Raw genomic sequence first — 18821 nt, forward strand, 5'->3', positions numbered from 1 at the left:
GGGTTGAACCCTCTAGGGTTCAAAGCAACCCTAAAGGCTCTCTGCTGCTCATTCAAGCACCACTGGAAACAGTAGGTCTGTACAGGCTTGAAAGTCTCTACAAAAGGTTTATCTAACAGAGTCTTAGTTTCAACCTGCTAAGAGTTGAAAAGAAAAAAAAATGCATCCCTGTAGATAAAAATTAAATATTCCTTAACACAAAGAAAGCCTCATAAATTTAGTTCCCACTGCTAAAACCCACAAACAGGCAACTGGCACTGCATTTCCCATTCTCCTACACAGCTTCCCCCCTCATACATTCACTTTATCTATTATTCCTCTGTGCAACTCATTCCAGGGAACATGATGTTTACCTGCAGTAATGCTATCCCAATGAATATACCAGCAACTATGGTAAGGTTGTCCTGCAACCATTTCTCAAACTGAGGGACACAGCCTTTAGTGTAGATAACAATCTGCTGATCAACTTCCTGCCAAGGAGAAGAGGGAAGAAAACAGAGATAATTACATTCAACTACACCATCAGCAGAACAATCTCCTCTTGCAATAGGGATTCAGATCCTTAACATACCACATTAAGAAGAAAAAAAAAAACTTACTGGTTTTTGCCTTGCATCATAGCCACACTGAGTATTAATAACATCTTCCTAGAGGAGAGAAAGAGAGAGAGAGAAGAGAGGCAATCAGTAAAATATCTCCCAAACACCTTCTCCCAGCTCCCTGGAGCTGGTGCTGTATGTAATAAGACAATCACCCAAACTTTGGTTAGCATATTGCTTTAATAAAAAAAACCTCCTCCTTCACTCTGTGCTATTAATTATTTGCGGCAAACAAGAGCATACGTCAAAAAGAAATTTATCTCTCAAGTCAGCAAGCTGGGAAAACCAGCCCTCACCTGGATGAACTCCATGTTCCAGATACAAGCATTTACTAAAGTAAAAGGACTATGGAACATCTATGGAAAGTGAAAGAACCTTCTGCTGAAAAGGTTTTGTCTGTACTAAAAAATATGCCAAGAGTACTGCTGTCATTTTCAGGGTTCAGTCTGTGCAGAATGAAGAGGTGACAAGGGGCAGTTCTGTTGCAGAAGCTGCAAGTTCTTTCTGAGAATGTCTCTAGAAATATGTACAGTTCCTTACCAAAAACCTGAAAGAAAAAATAACAGATGGAGTAATGTGTTCTTACTGCTTGTTCTTTCTTATAGAAGCTTGATACCAATGGGAAAGGAGGGGTTCTTCCTACTCCCTTTCCTTTAGTACTCCCAAAGCTCAAGTAATAAAATAAGCTCTGGCAGATTTTCCCTAGTGAACAAGTGCTTCCCATTGGCAGCTGAAGCTGTATTTCTACTTTGTATACAGTTATTTCATGGAAATAAAATGAAGCATGAAACTTTTGGCATCAGCCACAATGGCAGCAAAATATTAAGTTACTGACTTATCATATAATGACAGTGAGTAGAAGAAGGAGTACTCAAGAAAGTGAGAAAATCAGCCAATCTTAGCTAGGTGTACCAAACACCACAATTTAAACAAATTGTGGGAAGTGGGAAAGACAAGCAGTGTCTTTGGATGGATTTTAAAAAGCAGCCATATGGAAAAAAAGTATGTCCTATCAGCATGGAAAGCTCCTCTGTTTCCTCACTTTGCAGGATGTTCAACAGGTTGCATTCTGCCAGCTGCCAAAACTGGATTCCCTTAATGGATCTTCACAATTCAAGCAACTTATCTCCTAACAAGATGAAAGCTTCTGTTTCAGGACCTAAGTGCCAGAGACTACAAGGATGCAAAAGCACCTAAGATTCTGACAGAAGGATTTTAAGTTTTCTTCCTTGTACTAAATGCCTATTTGCTTCATGATTAATGTCTTCTGCCTTTAACCTTGGAATTTGTTAACCAAAAGAAGGTACAAAAAATGCAATGGAAATAAGTTTTCTAGACTTGCCTGTACAAGAATTTAGAACACTTCAACCTCTTTAACTACATCAAAATGAACTATAGTAGTCAAAATTTGTTTCAAGAAACTTATTTTAGCCTGCCTTAAACTTACGATTTCCTGATCCAAGCTAAACTAAAAACAATAAGGCATTCATGTAACTGTTTGCATCAGTCCAACACTGAAACCTAATTCTAAAAGGGACAAATTTGCTTTCCCACAGAATAAACCTATGTATATCACTGCAATTGAACCAATCACAGCTTGGTTACAATTATTTTACTTGTATGCATGACTTCAAATGTTTTGAGTTTTTAAAGGCCATTAAGGTTGTTTCCTTACAGTGAATGAGATTTATCTTTAAATTTCTGGTTGCTGCATCCCACCCTAACAAACTTCATAGCCATTTAAACAACTGAGAAAAAGAGAGAACTTTAGGATGGATTATGTATTTATAGGATTACCTTGTACTGCTGTCACTGGTTTGGTTTTATAACAACTATATTTTTAAAACTGGGTTGTGATGACCTCTGTGTGGGTGGGTGGGCAGATAGGCAAACAGCAGAGGGAATCCTAAGCATAAGGAAATGTTTGAGCCTAACCTACATTTTGTTTTAATAGCTGAAAATGTTTTAACAGGATATGTTTCTGAGAAAAATTCAAACTACTGTGAAGTCACATTCACTGCAGAGGAACGAGAACCAGCTTGTGCAAGTGGCAGTGCCTTATCAGGAGAGGGGGAGAGCAGCAGCAACTGGATGCCAGGAACAGCAACTGCATTGCATTATTAGCAAGGCAGGAAGCACCTGAGGTGCCTTTTGGCAACTTGTCTAACTCCAGTCTGTGCTAGACTAATACATTCAAGGAACTGTAAGTCATTCCAGGTGAAGACAAAGCCACAGCTGAATTGCTAGATAATACAAGCACTCAAAGCCAGCTTCTTTCAAGCTATATAAAGTCAAATGTATACAGTGCTAGGCACGTAACAGTTTCCATGCACACACCCATCCCTGTTAGTGAACTGATTCCCTACACTTCGCCCTTCTTTATCATATCCATATTAGCAATGCACGGCTCCAACATTTTCCACTTGCTAATTCAAACTATAAATATTTTAAAAGACATGAAAATTTACCTAAAAGCTGCTCCCACAAACAATTTCTGACCTTTCAAGTCTGATTTCAGGTGACTGTAGGACAGGCAGTAATTTTAAAGTTTAAAAAAAGAGTATGTAAAGATACCCATAGCCAACTGAAGATTCCAATGCAAACATGCCAGTTCCTCAGGGCACAGACTGTCATTCATTACCATACCTGGCACAAACTGGGTCAAACTGGCTAGAGCCTTGGGACACCGTATTAAATAATGAATAATACCTCCTTTAAAGCATCTGATCTCAAGGGTTACTGTTCTGATGAATTCAATTGAAAGCTCACATCCTTCAACTCATAAGTGCTTCTCCTTTTTATACTTGGTAAAATAAATATATATGTTCAGCCAAGCCCACGGTTCTCTCCTTCTAAAAATGAAGACCTAAGTTATCTTATGAGTTTTGCTGACTGCAGAAAAGTTAGTGATTAAGCTGAGCTGCAAGAACAAAAAAAAAAAATACAGGTTGGTGAGAAGTTAATAATCAGGCTAAATTTCCAGAAACAAAAAGGAAAATCTTGAAGTGTTATTTACGATTGGAACAGCACACCCATCCTACCCCCTAGAGCATCACTTACAGCAGGGTCTTTAGTACAGCAAGAGAATGGCACACCACAGCGCTCTCGGCTCGCGTTGGAATCTGTACAATTGAAGTAAATGTTAAGGTTCCAGTCATCGGCTCCAAAAGCCCCACAGCACTGCCACTAGAACAAAAAAAGAAGAGCTTAAATTTCAGAATGAAAATCTCAGCATTAGCAACATGCGTGGCTGCTGCCAGTTTCCCCTCTAGCTTTCAAAACAAAATCTGAGACTCCCACTGCTTTCATTGAAACTGTCTTTTTTTTGTTTGGTTGGGGATTTTTGTCATTTTTTTTAAATATCACTCCAAATGGGTAAGTTGTTATAAAGTTATCATGTGACTAAAGTTACATTCACACCCTGCTATGCTGCTCTCTGGAGAGAAACCCATGGGTGAGCTGATAAGCCTACACAATGCAACAGAGTTGCACAGGCCTACAAGCTCAGGCCCAAGGGACAGCAGAGCCAAGAGTACAATATTCTGCCCAGTCTAATGAGCCCTGGACTTCCAAAAAAACAAGTTCAAGGGCTACACTGGTACAGCTACTCCTTTTGCTAGTTTGGGGGAACTTTGCCTGGCTGTACATCAGACAGTGGGAACACACTGTTCCCTGATCATCACACATTGCACAATGAACACCTTTAGTGAATCCTTCAGAGAGTAAATCTGCCAAAGGCAGGCTTAGTCTGGCAAAACGTGTTGAACACACAAGGAACTGATGTGATTTGCTGAACATACAAAGAATGGACTGGAGACCGGTGAAACACTGAATCCTTACAGCAAATAAGGAGCTAAACCAATGAACCAATCTATGTCAATTAAAAGGAAAAAACAAAACAAAACACAATCACATTTTTAGAAGCATTGGAATAGCCATTCTCTCCTTCTAGATGCAGCAGTTCTCTTTGCAATACCTGACATGTTGTCTTTACACACTCTCTCTATTGGGTGAAGAAGTAACTCGCTCTCACAGCTCATGCTGGCCCTGGTTTACTTGCTGAATGCTAATGCAGTTAGGAGAGAAAGCCTCGGGAAGTCACTGCAAATTTGGACTGTAGCCTTTGGCTGCATACAAGTGGACTACTACTTTCAGTTTGTGCTGACCTCTGACCTTCTTGCAAAAGATTCAAAACAGTGCAAGGATCCACATCCTCTTACCATTTTTCCCCCAGGCGTACAGAAGCAAATCAAGCACTGAAAGTATTTTAATTGCAGAACGTACAAAAATTAGTAAACATTAATTCAACCAACACTCAGCCATGTTAGCCACACAGTGCCAGATTCAAAGAGGACTTCTTCAACACCAGCCAGAAGTGAGTACTGGAGAGGGAAGGTACTGGCAGACCTTGTGTGCAAAAGTCAGCGCAAGAATTCTTTACACACACTGACACAACAACTAATGTAAAATGTGCCAGAGCTTAACCTGCACAAACAGGTGCACCACTGGTTTCACCCTTTTCTCCCAAGTGCAGATGTGGTATCACTTAGAGGTGTCCTACAAGAACTCTACAGGTGGTCCACTTCATTAGGCTAATTCCTTTAAGTCTAATTCAGAAGAAATAAAATTGTAGTTTCATTTGGACCAACTAAATACCTCTGCCACTCTGCAGTGTTGCTAAAAACTACACCAACATTCATCTTAGGACCAAATGGAGCTTAGAAAATGAGTAATTTCTTAAACAGATGTGATAGCTTCTATAATAAATTTTATAACTTTGACACACTAAGTCTTCAAGAAAAATCACCCCAATTCTCCATCTTGTTTTATGCAGTCATACATCAATAAAGCCACTTTACATAGGTGCTGTGTGTTTGCAGTTCTGTAAAAACAAATATAAATATATTCAAAGGCATTACATGCTAGAATATTTCTGTTGCTCCTTGAAGCAACAGAATAGATGGAAAGTAAAGAATAAGAGCAGGTATTTCTTAAAAGTAAGCTTTACAAAAAAATAACAGTCCAACTTACATATTCCTGTGTGAAGTCTATGAGGTTTTGTAAATCAATGTCATCTCGGTAGGCTCTGATGTTGTTGTTTATAAAGAAATACAGCTGGTCCTTTATCCAGTCTTTGAAAACAAATGCTAGAACACCAGCAGTGAGCTCCAAGAAGAAAATAATTCCAAGAAATACAGAGAACTATGAAGAAAATAAGAAAGGCTAAAATTATTTTCCTTTATGACAGGAACTTTCTCAAAGCCCTCAATTATATCTAGTGATAAGGCTTTATCTGCTTCAGTGCAAGTTCAAGCCATTTTGGCACATAGGAAATTTTAATTTAAAATCACACCATTTTTATTGGAGCTGCAGCACAGAAACCTTAATTCTATTCTAAAAAATAACAAAAATACTAACAAATGGCCAAACCTTGGACATTTCACTGAGATTTTCAAAGAGATCCAAGAGAATTCACTGTAAATTTCAAGACACAGCTAGTCACCACCACATGTAGGGCCCTTGAAAACCGGTCTTAAATTTCAACAAAAGCATTTACATTTTAGAAGGCACAAACAACTAATGTAAAATGTGCCAGTAAAATGCTTTCTACGTGACTTTTGCTTTAGATCCTTTCACTGGCAAAGCTTCGCCCAAGCGGACAAAGCAGAAATTGGTAACAGCAGAAATTAATTAATGACTTAGTCAGAGCGGAATGTCTATGAAATTACTCACATCCACATTAAAACTAAATGAGGCTGCTATGATTAATGCAAATGCAATGGATGCCAAAGGCATTACTAATTATCGGCCACTTTCCCTAAGCATTTCCACTGAGTCTACACTGTTTTAAACCACACAGGGGTCCTGGTATACTGGAAGTCCATCCCCTTTGCAACTGTGCCTTTGAGTTGCACTTTAATATGCTCTCTGTGTGTGTTCAGATACATTTTTAATTTCTCCTGCAGCTGCTGTATGGGAAGCTATTTCTGGTACAGCAGATGGGTTCATTTTAGGCAAGCTAAGAGAAGCAAGGAAGAAGGAAAAAAAAGTGTTACAAGCTGCTTTATAAATGCCTCAAGAACTGAGACTCTCAATTGCCTCCTCCCCTTATAAAACATGTCTGTGGGAGCCAAATGTGTCACTTGGAGGTAGTTATTTAACTGGAAGCTTTTTCATGTATATATTAACAGTTAATGGTTATGAAGACACAACTGGGTCCAGAGGCAGTGCCCACCTCTGGAAAGGGGAGGGGTGGAGGAAAAAAATCTTTACTATGAATTTTCAATTTATCTAAAAGTCAACATGATAGTGTTACCCTCATTTTCAAAAGTCACAGGAGGAAATCTTTCAAAGTACAGAACCCAGCTACTTAGTTGAAGAAGTTCTGCATACTGAGGTTCATTTGCATGCCAGCAGCTCCTTCCCTAACCAACAATCCAGCCCAGAATTCAAGAAAACTTCCATTTTCTTTCTGCATCCTGGACACATTCTCCTCCCCTTCTCCTTCTCAGGCCCCAGCACTGAAAGCAATGAAACCTCTTCCAGTCAGCTGAAGAGCAGGGATGAGGGTATCAGCCAGACTGAGGATATTGTAACAGTCCTATCTCCTCTGTACCATGGGGGGCCCTTGCACAGCACAGGTCACATGGATCACATTCACTGCTGCACCTACATCCCTCTTATTTCATAGGCAGCTTATTATGGACTCCAAGTTCAACACACAGACTCTCACAAGAAATTTCTCTTTCTTTGTGACAGGGAAGCAAAATGTTAGGCTACATCCATATGAAAATCAGTACTTCCATGTTATGATTTTTACCATCAACAGTTTTGAGCTTTAAAAAAACACAGCCAGTAAGCACCAGAGACTGAAGAGCTGTAAAATGTTAAAAGTGAAGTGCTTTCCTGGTATTCTGACACTGGTAACACCTTCCTCTCCAAAATACATTTTAAATGCTTAACACAGTTAAACAGAACAGACAACATGGCATGCTACATAAATGAGGAATGTCAATGTAAGTTGCAAAAGCTACTTACAAATTTGAGAAGAAAAGTGTTTTCTCGTAAAGCTCCAATACATCCTGCGAATCCCAAAATGAACATAACTCCTCCTACCACTAGGAAGAGCCAAACAGGATCAAAGCCTCCCAGGTCAGTGATGGAGGAGATGTTGGACAGCACTCCCTGAGAAAGAGACAATGCCAAGGGATAAAAAGTATGTTCAGCTTTCTGTTGTACAAATTCTGCCTGCATTTTTCTTCTTAAAAAGGAAGAAGACTACAGGAAAATAAATGTTCTGCAGTACAGCAAGAAAACACAATTAAGAAAATCTTTGTATCCCAAAAGATATTAAAAAGTGCAATTATGTGGAATATTTCTGAATCAACATGTGAGTGAGTAACAAAATGTTCTTGAAGAATTCTCTGTGAGAAGCCACAAGGCATTTTCTGCTTATATAGCTATAAGTAGTCTGCCAGAAACTCAGAACAGATATTTGAACAAAACTTAACTCACTTTTATTACCCATGCTGAGACACATTTTATGTATTATATATATCATCTGTGTAAACACACAGTAACATGTTATATAGAAAAAATGTTAAAAGTAATAAAACCACCTTGAATTTAGCATTTATTCTCAGTATTTACAGAAATTGTCAGAAATTACAAATGAGCTCCTAGGTTGCAGTATCTTGCAATGAAAGTTTTTCAACAAATTTTGACAAACTACATAATCTGACCAATTCAACTTCAGGCATCTACAGTGCCAAAACCTCATTCTAGAAATAAAGTATGGCTACTGACTAATTAGCTAGCAGGAAGAATTTGAAAATATCGAAGTCTCTTAGTTGGATGAAAGACAATTTAAGAACTTGTCTTGGGACATGGTTTACATTAACTTAGAATAGATCTATCATATGTTAGACCACATATGCTGTGTTTTAGATATGACAGTCAGCACAGTCTGCTTGTAATGCCATTTCTGCCTTGAAAGCAAAGCTTGGGTTGCAACACCAGTTATCCTGAGGAACTATTTAAATCTTTTGAAGACATTTTAGGCAGAGTTTGGCTGATGTTGAACAGATGGGTCGTATCAAGAAACAAGTACAAAGTTTACCCTATTCCAGTGAGTTTGCACAGGAACAATTACAGTTTCCTAAGGCTTTTCAGCAGAAAAAAAATGCTGAAGTTTCACTATTTCTTCATTCCCCTCCCCAGTGCTGTAGGTCAATGAAAAGCACACTGCTGTCATTCCTCACAGAATCCTGAACTCAGGCTCAGTGCTTTGGACTACTGCTTCCTCTAACTCCTTGAGAAGCAGCAATAGAGATCTCTACATCTTCAGCTCCTTATATGCCAAACTCCACAGTTCATCCTTTTTCTTATTCCTGCTCATACCCCCTTGTTTCTTTGAAATAGTCCCAACACAGCAAGAGGATGCTACCATAACTTCACTTCCAGAAGTTTAAAGTAACATTGATAATGATGACTGTTCACAGCTGTGGCTTTAGACCTGTGATTTTATATATATACACACACATACTCATTTTATATATATACACACACATACTCAAAACATATCAATTGTCATGTAGCCAATATCTCTAACACATTACTCCATGTAGTCTGCAATCACTTTCATAGTTTCCCAAACAAAACCTGAGCAAGCAGTAAATATAGACAGTGCTCAAAGCTTTTAATTCTGCAGAAAAAGACAGAGTAAATAAAATGTACATGTGAATTTCACCAATGCACACATCAACGAGCCAAATCCCAAAGAAAAGGCCAAATCCCAAAGAAAAATCTGACTACAACCCAATTCTAAAATACCAACAATAATCCAACAGCATGAATAACATTTGCTAAGTATATTCTTTTCCCTCCTACTAGAGAAGGCTATTGCCTGATAGAGATGGAAAAAAAATCACATTCATCACTTTCCTCCTACATCATATAGTACCAGCCTTACTGACATTCATTAAAAAAGCAAAAAAGAGATGTAAGGAACAAGGTAACACAACTCAGAGCCAGCACTGCTATCAAAGAGGAGCAGCTGGCCTGTCCCTTTTTCTGGTACCATCTCAGTGAAGAGATGATACACACCAAGATGAAATGAACACTTACCTACCATTAACACATCAACTTGTGCAAAAGTTTTTCCACTATTTTTGTTTCATTACATTTCTTAGAGAAAAGAAATCCAAGCCACCTTTCTGGCTAAGAATAACAAGCAATATAAACAGGATAATCCAACAACACACCTTTGAAAAAATTGAGGCCTTGTCCCTACACAAGTCAAGAAGCATGAGCTCTGCCTCAAGGGGAAAAACAAGTACTAAAATTATTTCTTCACAAAGTTTTCAATTCCTTTCCTCTGTGCTTACATAGTTACCATAAGATGAGAATAAATTCTGCCCTAAAGGAAGCACTACTACTCTTTTCTTTTAACATTAGTTGATTTTTGAATTAATGGACTGTGGTGTAGTAGAGTGAATAAAACTAGTCACTGGAGAAAGGATGTTGCCTTTTTTATTACTTGTATTTACTTTTTTAAAAAGCCAAAAAAGACGAAGATTTAAGTCTCTCTTCATAAAACACTGTGTCTTTCCTTAAAAACAAAGTAAACAGAATCAAATAAATCAACAAAAATATCAAAGCAAATTACTACACTAAATCAACTACTTTCCATATGAAAGTAGTCAAATTCAAATGAAAAGAAATCCAAGTAAAATTCAGCTCACAATTGTGGACAACACTGTTCAAGAAGACAGTCATAATACAAAAGTGGTAGTGAGAAACGCATCACTTTGCATTTTGTTACAGTCACATTAAATTCAATGGCAATAAAATTTATTGGGCCAGTTTTAAGCTGTTTTTCCACTTCTACCCTATTTCCCTTGACTTGATTTTCTAGAACTGCCAGGCTCTTAGCCGCCTGTAATGCCACATGTTAGCTGGCCACTCCTCAGGGTAGCTGTGATCCAACACAAACTGCATAGATCAACACAGGCTTTATCTGCCATTGTTTGCTGTCCTTGGAAAGCACCTTTATGTGCATCTGTTGCTAGTCCACATATGGCAATCATAAGCCTAACTTGGATAAATCCCAAATAACACATCCTGACAATACAAAGCACATACTGCTTTGTTTTCGCATTCTACTCCATATGCTCCCTGCACATGAACCTCAAGTTAGCAGTATTCTGTAGAGATATCTCAGGACACACAATCTTCAGAGAGGCTTTGTCAATAAAACAATAGCTAGCAGTGGGAATGAGAAACATAGACAATGCCCTGTGATTACAGTTCAAGATACACAGAAGTAGTCTAATAGAAGATTACTGCTTCCTGCTTAGAATACAATTTTACAGTCTTGTACTCTGGACTCTTACAAATAAGCTCTCTGAAGATGCAGCAGTGCAATACCCTGAAGAAAAGCACATTTTGCTCCAAGTAGCAGGGCAACAACTGGGGAAAAATATCTCACTTTATATTGTCAAGAAGATCTAAATGTACAGTCCTCTAAGCACACACTCCTCCTATCCACTACAAGTTTCTATAATGCCTACTACACCTCTTACTACAATATCTTTTATTTTTTTTTTTTTGTTTGGCTGCAACAGCTACCCCTGGGAAAAGTTGGACACAGATGTACAAACATCTGGTAGTGACCAGTTCTGTCTTCAACCCATCTTTAGCAGAAGGAAACATTTCCAGAGGTGCTTGAGCAGAGGATCAGTAATTTCATATTCTAACACTGCACCCTCCACCACATGCTCTGAATCCTCAGGCTGCGCAGTCAGTCATGGAATATATGGTGACTGTCCCCTTCTCTCATGCATCAATGCAAGACCTAAACAAACCACCTGTAAATATCTTAAAGTAAGGCTTTCTACAAATTTTTCCTCAGCAACATTGCTGCAGTTTCCCACTACAACCACAACTGTTAAATTGTTGCGTGTACTCCGATACTTTAACATCTAAAAGGATGAGCAATTTTTTCCTCTAGATGCATTCCCCTCTTGAAGTATGGTTATTTTTGAGGTACACACACATCAGTCGGTAGTTTAGGCCTGTGTCTAATTTGTATTGGCAGGAAATGCTTTGTTTCTACAAAGCTACATACTCAAGTAATTTACTTCTCACTATGGTATCAACCCAGGGTTCTGCTGTAGTCCCACAAGGAGAGCCAGCAGGACATGTTCCCTGGCTGATCTCCAGCTCATCTGTTTGCTCTGTTCCTCCACCCTCCATAGCCTGTTGTACATTACAGTCCATGAGTGGCTATTTAATATTTTAATCCAATGCAAGCCAAAATTTATTTGGTGTACTGAAACAACAAAAGCAGCATCCATAAGTGAACTAAAATAAGCAACAGTAAAGTTGTGGAAAAGTTCCTTTATTTGTGAAATGTACTTCAATCATTAGGATACAATGATGCATAGATGGAACAGGAAAGACTGACCCCACATTTCCACCCCACTCCAAATTCAGGAGAAGTCAAATTAAATAGTTAGGACCTGGCTCTTTTCTTCAATACAAGGGTGCATTCCACCCACAGGGAAATGTGAGAACCAAGCCAGGCAGAACAAACTCCTGCAAAACCAGAGTCCTCCTCCTGGTATGTGAGCACAGGTAGAAAAAAAGCCTGAGAGATGCCCGACATGTCCTCAGGTCATATTTTCCTCATGGCCAGAGCCCTCCACACTACAACCAGCATCTCATATATAGCTCAAGGGAGAACAAGGCAAAGGGAAAATGCTGGTCTTGAACACAGGAGCTCGTGAATGCCCCTCCTGATGTAATAGCTTCACAATAGTTTGCCTTTATCTCATCAGTAAAGAATAAGGAAGCAACAGTTCCATACAAAAGCAATAAGGGTGCACACCCCACCCCTTCTCCTTCTTGTACTCTAAGATCATCAGAACAGCTTGTACCACTTTTCAGAGACAGACCCTTGACTTCAGCTCCTGCCTTTGGTGCACATCTACATTAATATTTCAGGTCATACCCAGCAGTCCTTTTGAAGTGATCACACACAAGCTGTGCTTCAGCTCACACCTGGAACAATCTCAGAGCACACAGGCTGGATTGCTTATAAATGAGGATGTGGCCCTGGAACACAGCTCATGCTCCAAAACACCAGCAAGAATTCAGTCCACAAGATCACACTAGAACTAGGTAGAAAAGAACTCAAACCTTTGAAAACCTGCAGTGTGCAAGCTGGATCTTCAGCACCACTTCCTCTCCTGCTGGTCCCCACTGCCTGCATTTAGCAGTAACAGCCCTCACAGGCTGAGCCCAAAGCCAGACACACATCTTGGCTGCAGCAGTGCTGTCACACCTACACAATCTGATGTGTTCCTGGGTTCTTAAGGGAGTCAGAAGTGCACTAACAAACCAGTGACATTTCCAGGACAGCTACTGCTGTAACAGGCACAGTCGCAAACTGCAGGACAAGGGAGAATGGCTCCAACTGAAAGCACTCCAGGCAGCAGCAATTTTGAAAAGCTGACCCAATAATGAAAATTCAAGACAACTCAGGAGAATCATCAGCCTAAGAAACAAAGAGGTGACATAATGAGTGTATATGGAATTTGGCCCACAGGATGCATATAAAAGAAGGAAACTCAACACTACAGGAGGATGGAAGAGATCCACTATTTCTTATTTTCCATTTCCTCCAAGATGGGAAAAAAAAAAACTTCTCTGCTGCAATATCTCATTACTGGGAGGACAAAACAAAAACAAACAAAACCAACCAAACAACAAACAAACAAAAAAGCGTCCCACACGATAAATCCAAGAAATGCAGGAGAAATGCAGAAAAAGATACATCAATACAAGATCTTCTGAAACACCAATTTTTGCCAACAGAGGTTTAGCCTTTCCACAGGCTTGTCTGCAGGACTTAGTATCACTGGCAAACAGCAGCATCTGGGAGGTGATTAAGTAAATAAAAGTATTTTCAAATGCATGATTTTAAAACAGAAAAATGTCTCTGCTTTGTTCGTCATAAACTCCATGCAGTTCCTCCATGCTGCGCATGTGAATGAACATAGGGAGCAGAACAATACTCATTGAAACATGCCAAATTAATTCTACTGCAGAAGTTTGTCTCTGCAAGCAAGCAGCTAGGTGGGGGATGTTTACAAATCTCATTTCTTTGATTTCTGTTGGTTTTGCATTTCCCACAGCAAACAGTGATAGCAGCAAAACTTTATTTTTCAAGTGTCTAAGGGAGGAGAAGAACTAGTCTCACTTTCTTGTGCTGACACAGCAGAGTTCAAAAGGTGAATAACTGGCATAAATACATACAAGATACAGGTTTTTAGACTTTTCAGGAGTAATGACTATAAAGTGCTGGAACACTAGTAAATCATTTAAGAGCCTGCGTGTTTAGATTATACATCTTTATGTACTGAAATTTAAATTAAGTGTAACAGTGGATCCCCTCCTCTCTTCTCCAGTCCTATAAAACCCACACACAGCCCTGTCTCAGAGGCAAGATATAGGCTTTGGGTATCCTTCAGCCCATAAGAAACACAGGATATGTGCAGTTTCCGTGTTGGCAATAATTTTTGGAAGAACTGTGTGATTTTGGAAGAACAACAATTATGGAGTGACTAGTGCATCACTCCTTCCTGCTGTCAGCCACTCACTGGGACAAGAAGAGAAGTGAGAATTTTTTTCTTGAAAACAACTTTAGTTTTCACTTCAGGGCAAGGAGAGACAGGGTTGATCTAACAAATTGTGATTGTTTCCATGTACAGAGTTTAGCTTGTCCAAGACCACCAAAGCAGACCTAAATCACCTTAGACAAATAAAAGTCTATCTTAAAACTTCAGACCCAGATTTAGAGCTCCTGCTCACTAAGAACACTATGCTGGCACCCAGAGATACCATACTCCAAACTGCACACAACTTGACTTTTGAGCTGAAGCAACTTATTGTTATGCTGATTAAACTGGAAAACCTGAGAAGCCAAACTCATGTACATTATCAGCTTCTTCCACTTCTCTCTCTTCATTTCAGTCAGCTTCACACAAATGACATTTAATCAACAAAATTTGAAAGATTTCTTCCCTACCTTAGTTTATCTTACTTTTGCTATCTCCTACTTAAGAGTTTACCCCAAAACCACAGTGCTTTCCTTGCAAAAAGTCCCTCTCCATGGACAATCTTATAAGGTCTCAGAAGACATAACAGCAATTCATCACTTAGGCTCACTACTCTTGAACACAAATCTCCAGCAGGAAGCTTATTTTCCCAAGCACCTACTGGTATCACACCACAAACAGCCTTAAGACCGTAATATCTAATACATACAACCAAGGAGGGAAATCGACATTTTGTACAAGCTTGGTTTATTTTTAAAGAGTCACCAGAAGACATGACTTGAAGTGGTTAAGAAAAACAATTAAATATAAGCATTTTCCACTGCTGCTGAGCAAAAGTGCTGTAAGTTGCTGAGGTTTCACACAGACTCTTTGTATGCTAACAATGTTCATGTCACTGTTGCAGGGAGGAGGGGGGAAATCGGCTGCCATGGATGAACGATTTAATGGTACAAGCCCAAGCCTGGCATGCCTGAAAACACTGCGAGACTGTGACCTATACAGGGCCGCCATGTATAGATAGCTTTATTCATCCCCAGAGCTTATTGCCCCCACCCCATCCCCAGCTCTCTTTCAGGTTCATGGCTCAGAATGCTAATTGCCCAGCTTTTGTCTAGGGCTGGCTCACTGGCTGTCAAGCCAATTCTATTGCCTACTTGACAAATGAGCTCTTTTGCCTCCCTGCAAAGGCCTTAAGGAAGGCCACAAGACTGGATATTGTGCTTTTCTTCTTCACAAGAAAGTTTAAAGGGAAGAATTCAAGCCAACTTAGCAAAAAAAGAGAAACTAGGCACCAAGTCCACAAATCTGTCCCAAATTTTTTTTAACCAGCAGCCAATAGGATTCCTGTGAAGTCTGGATTATTTTTTTACACCCTGCAGTTTTAATGTGACCTGGAACACTATCTTTTTACCTTTAAAAGATTCTGTGAAGCAACAAAAGTATATACAAGTTGATGGCCAGGCTATAAAACCACACAGCTGAATATAAAGCCACACAATTTAAAACAGAAGTTAATCAAAATCCTCCCCACTACCAAATGAAGTTTACAGTAGGAGTCCTGAAGACCTACTCTTGCAAAAACCCCTTACAAATTTACACATTACACAACAGCAGTGTCAAGTTCAAGTTTGATAAAGTCAAGTTCATTGGGACAGCAGCAAGTCTTCACAGAGTGGCTGAAGTCATCTGGCCACCTAGCTCTGACTGCATAGAACCATGTCCTGATTGCTTTGGAAAAATCTCCAAAGACAGAGACTTCATTCAAATCTTCTCTGGGCAAACTGTGCCACCAAAAAAAGGTGCTCCCTGATGTTCAGGGGAAACACCATTTGTGTTTCATTTTGTGCCCATTGCCTTTGTCACTGGGCATCACTGAAAACAGGCTGGCTCCATTCTCTTTGTGTTCTTCCTTCAGGTACTTCCATACATTAAGATTCCCCCAGCCTACTCTTCCCTGGACTAAACAGTCTTAGCTCTCTCAGCCTTTCCCTGTAGGAGAGAAGCTCCCGTACCTTCATCATCTATTCAGCCCTTTGCTGAATTCTCCAGTATGTCAGCATCCCTCTTGGACTGGGGAGCCCTGAACTGGCTTAGGTGTGGCCTCACCAGTGCTGAATAGAGGGGAAGAATTCTCTTTCCCAACTTGTTAGCAACACTCCTAGTATAGCCCAGGACACATTTGCCTTCTTTGTCACCAGGACACAGAGCTGGCTCATGGTTTGACTTTGTGTACACCAGGTCCTTCTCTGACAAGCTGCTTTGTTGTCATAGGGTGTACCATTACAACAGCCCACAATGCCTAAGGGATATCCATCCTAGCCCCAGGCAAGCAGCCTAGCTAGAGAAGTGCTTTTCAGTTATGTTACATATCTCTCAAGACCCGGGCTAAACCTCCTTGGCTTTCATCTTCAACTCCTCATCAGCAGTAAGAAAACTCCGGGATCTAACTGATCTTCCCCCCACTAAAAAATACAGGGCCTATGAATACCTGGAACTTGATCCTGCTGACAGGCGCTTTTGGCCACTCACTGCCTGTCCTCTAAAGACCTGAGTGAAATAAAAGACTCAAACTGGTTTGAAAAAAGTCAATTTTTTCATAGTTCTTTTACCAAAGTCAAATTTGTCTGTGCTCAAGAGCTCTGCAGTTCAGCTATACCTATACAGCATTTTGATTGTTACAACTATGAACTGAAACAATCCATATTAAGCACCTCAGAATAAAACAGTTAAAGAAGGTGGGGAAACATGATCATTTTTCAAGAAAAAACCCATGCTTTAAACCAATAAACAGCATTCTATTTTACTTGTTAGTTTAGAAAGAAACCTAAAAAACCTACTACATATGGAGCCTGGTGGTTTTATTTGCCTGTCTTAAAACAACATGGCATTTTCTCTCACTTTCAGAATCTGACTAAAAATGGTTTAAGATTACTTGATAATTGATTGAGATATCCAAATCTCATATAAAAACAAGAGCTTTGGCTTCTAGCTATTAGCAATTATGAATTTAATGCATTTTCCCTAGGAAAGGGTACATACTTTCCCACACAGAAAATATGTAAACCCTAACAAACCAGAACACCTTCTAGCTGCTAAGACTGGCATACTTAAGACTTCAAACACTATAGTTGTTTTTCCTTTACCTGCTCATTCACTCTAAAGAGGAATCATTTGTGTTACCTACTGTAATGATACAAAAATGTTCAAATCTCCTCTGTAAAGCCACTCTCTGGAACTTAGACATAGGTACAAGCTCTGAGAGTGTGTTGAGAGTATTAAATAAAACATGTTTTTACATCATTGCTGAATAAAAAAGTCACAGTACCTCTTTCTAAGCCTATCTGAGCTATCCAACATCAGTATCATATGGCATACATATCAATATACATATAAAAGTGTATGTGTGTATATGTGTAGGTAAATATACATACACATCTATATAGGTGCACATAGTGTGCAGTAATTAATATCCCATTACTGTTTGTGATGAGCTCCTTCCAAGGCACGCACACAGAGCAATTAGAATATAAGTTAACAACTCAAAAATTGTCCTCAATTTTTTTAGAGGCAGAACTTTGGAGCTTCCAAATCTGTTATTTGTTCTGCTGCAAGCACCAGTTATTATGTCTTAGGTGAAGATCAATTTATAACTTACTCAATGTTTTCCATTAAAAGAAGAAAAATTTATTATGCAACCGAATAACACAGCATTGTTAACAGCCAGGTTTTATTATTTTTAATCTTTTAAAGAAAGAAGAAAAGGAAATAGGGACTTTAATTTCAGCTGTTATCTTTTAGCAAGCCAAACTCTACATCCAGTAACCCAGACATACTGACTAGTTTTGTAAATTATGCCTTGACATTTTATCTTTTTCCCAATTTCTGCAGTAAGCAAACTAAAAATTAGGCTCTGGTTCAGAAATGTTTTCTCTTTCCCTGCCCCCTCACTCCACACACACACAGTTCCCATTTCAAAGCTGATTTTAGAGTCTTGCAACAAAGGGTGTTCAATGGCCAGTTTCATTTGCACAAGAAAAAACAACAGTTATTCTGCCTCAGGTTTGCATTGCTTTTCAGGGCTCATCTTGATTTTCCTTTTTTTGGGTTTGTTTTTTTAAGAGGAACAGCAATTACCTGCTATGTTAATGCAAAGCTGGGTATTTTTCAGGAAGCTGCCTTCTAAGACATGCAGGCTCTCCCTCCCTTCCTGGAACACACTGCCCATACTGCCCCAGCAGGGTGTTCTGGTACCTGAGCTGCAGCCAGTGTGCGAGGATTGAAATGATTAGTTTGTGGGCAAGTGTCAGCCACCATTTCTTGCCAAGGTATTTTTGGGAAAGATTGCAACCATGTTCCTCTAAGTGACCCAACCTAAGGTTTTTATTTGACAGAGAGGCTTGATTTTGTTCCCATAGAAACTGTGTGTGAACACAAAATATGCAGTATATTACTGTTTCAATATTTCATCAGAAAAAGAGAGATAAAGAGGAAAAACAAACTTTGGTGCTATATTCAACTTACCTTTTCATTCCATGCCCACAATCCAATCCCAAGAAATGCTATGCCAAGGAACTAAAGGAAAATGGAAAAAAAAAACCAG

General features: G+C 39.3%; 1 protein-coding gene across 1 annotated transcript in view; it reads right to left on the reverse strand.

The window, feature by feature from the left end:
- The window catches only part of TSPAN5 (tetraspanin 5), an 82440-nt gene that overhangs the window by 5731 nt on the left and 57888 nt on the right, over positions 1 to 18821 (reverse strand). Inside the window, exons 2-7 of the mRNA XM_066548069.1 lie at positions 18743 to 18793; positions 7638 to 7784; positions 5631 to 5801; positions 3660 to 3785; positions 600 to 647; positions 354 to 470 (exon numbers count right to left, since the gene is read on the reverse strand). Coding sequence (XP_066404166.1) covers positions 354 to 470; positions 600 to 647; positions 3660 to 3785; positions 5631 to 5801; positions 7638 to 7784; positions 18743 to 18793 — 660 coding nt within the window. The remainder of the gene's footprint in view (positions 1 to 353; positions 471 to 599; positions 648 to 3659; positions 3786 to 5630; positions 5802 to 7637; positions 7785 to 18742; positions 18794 to 18821) is intronic.

This window comes from Molothrus aeneus, chromosome 4 (assembly GCF_037042795.1).
Source record: "Molothrus aeneus isolate 106 chromosome 4, BPBGC_Maene_1.0, whole genome shotgun sequence".
Lineage (NCBI taxonomy): Eukaryota > Metazoa > Chordata > Aves > Passeriformes > Icteridae > Molothrus > Molothrus aeneus.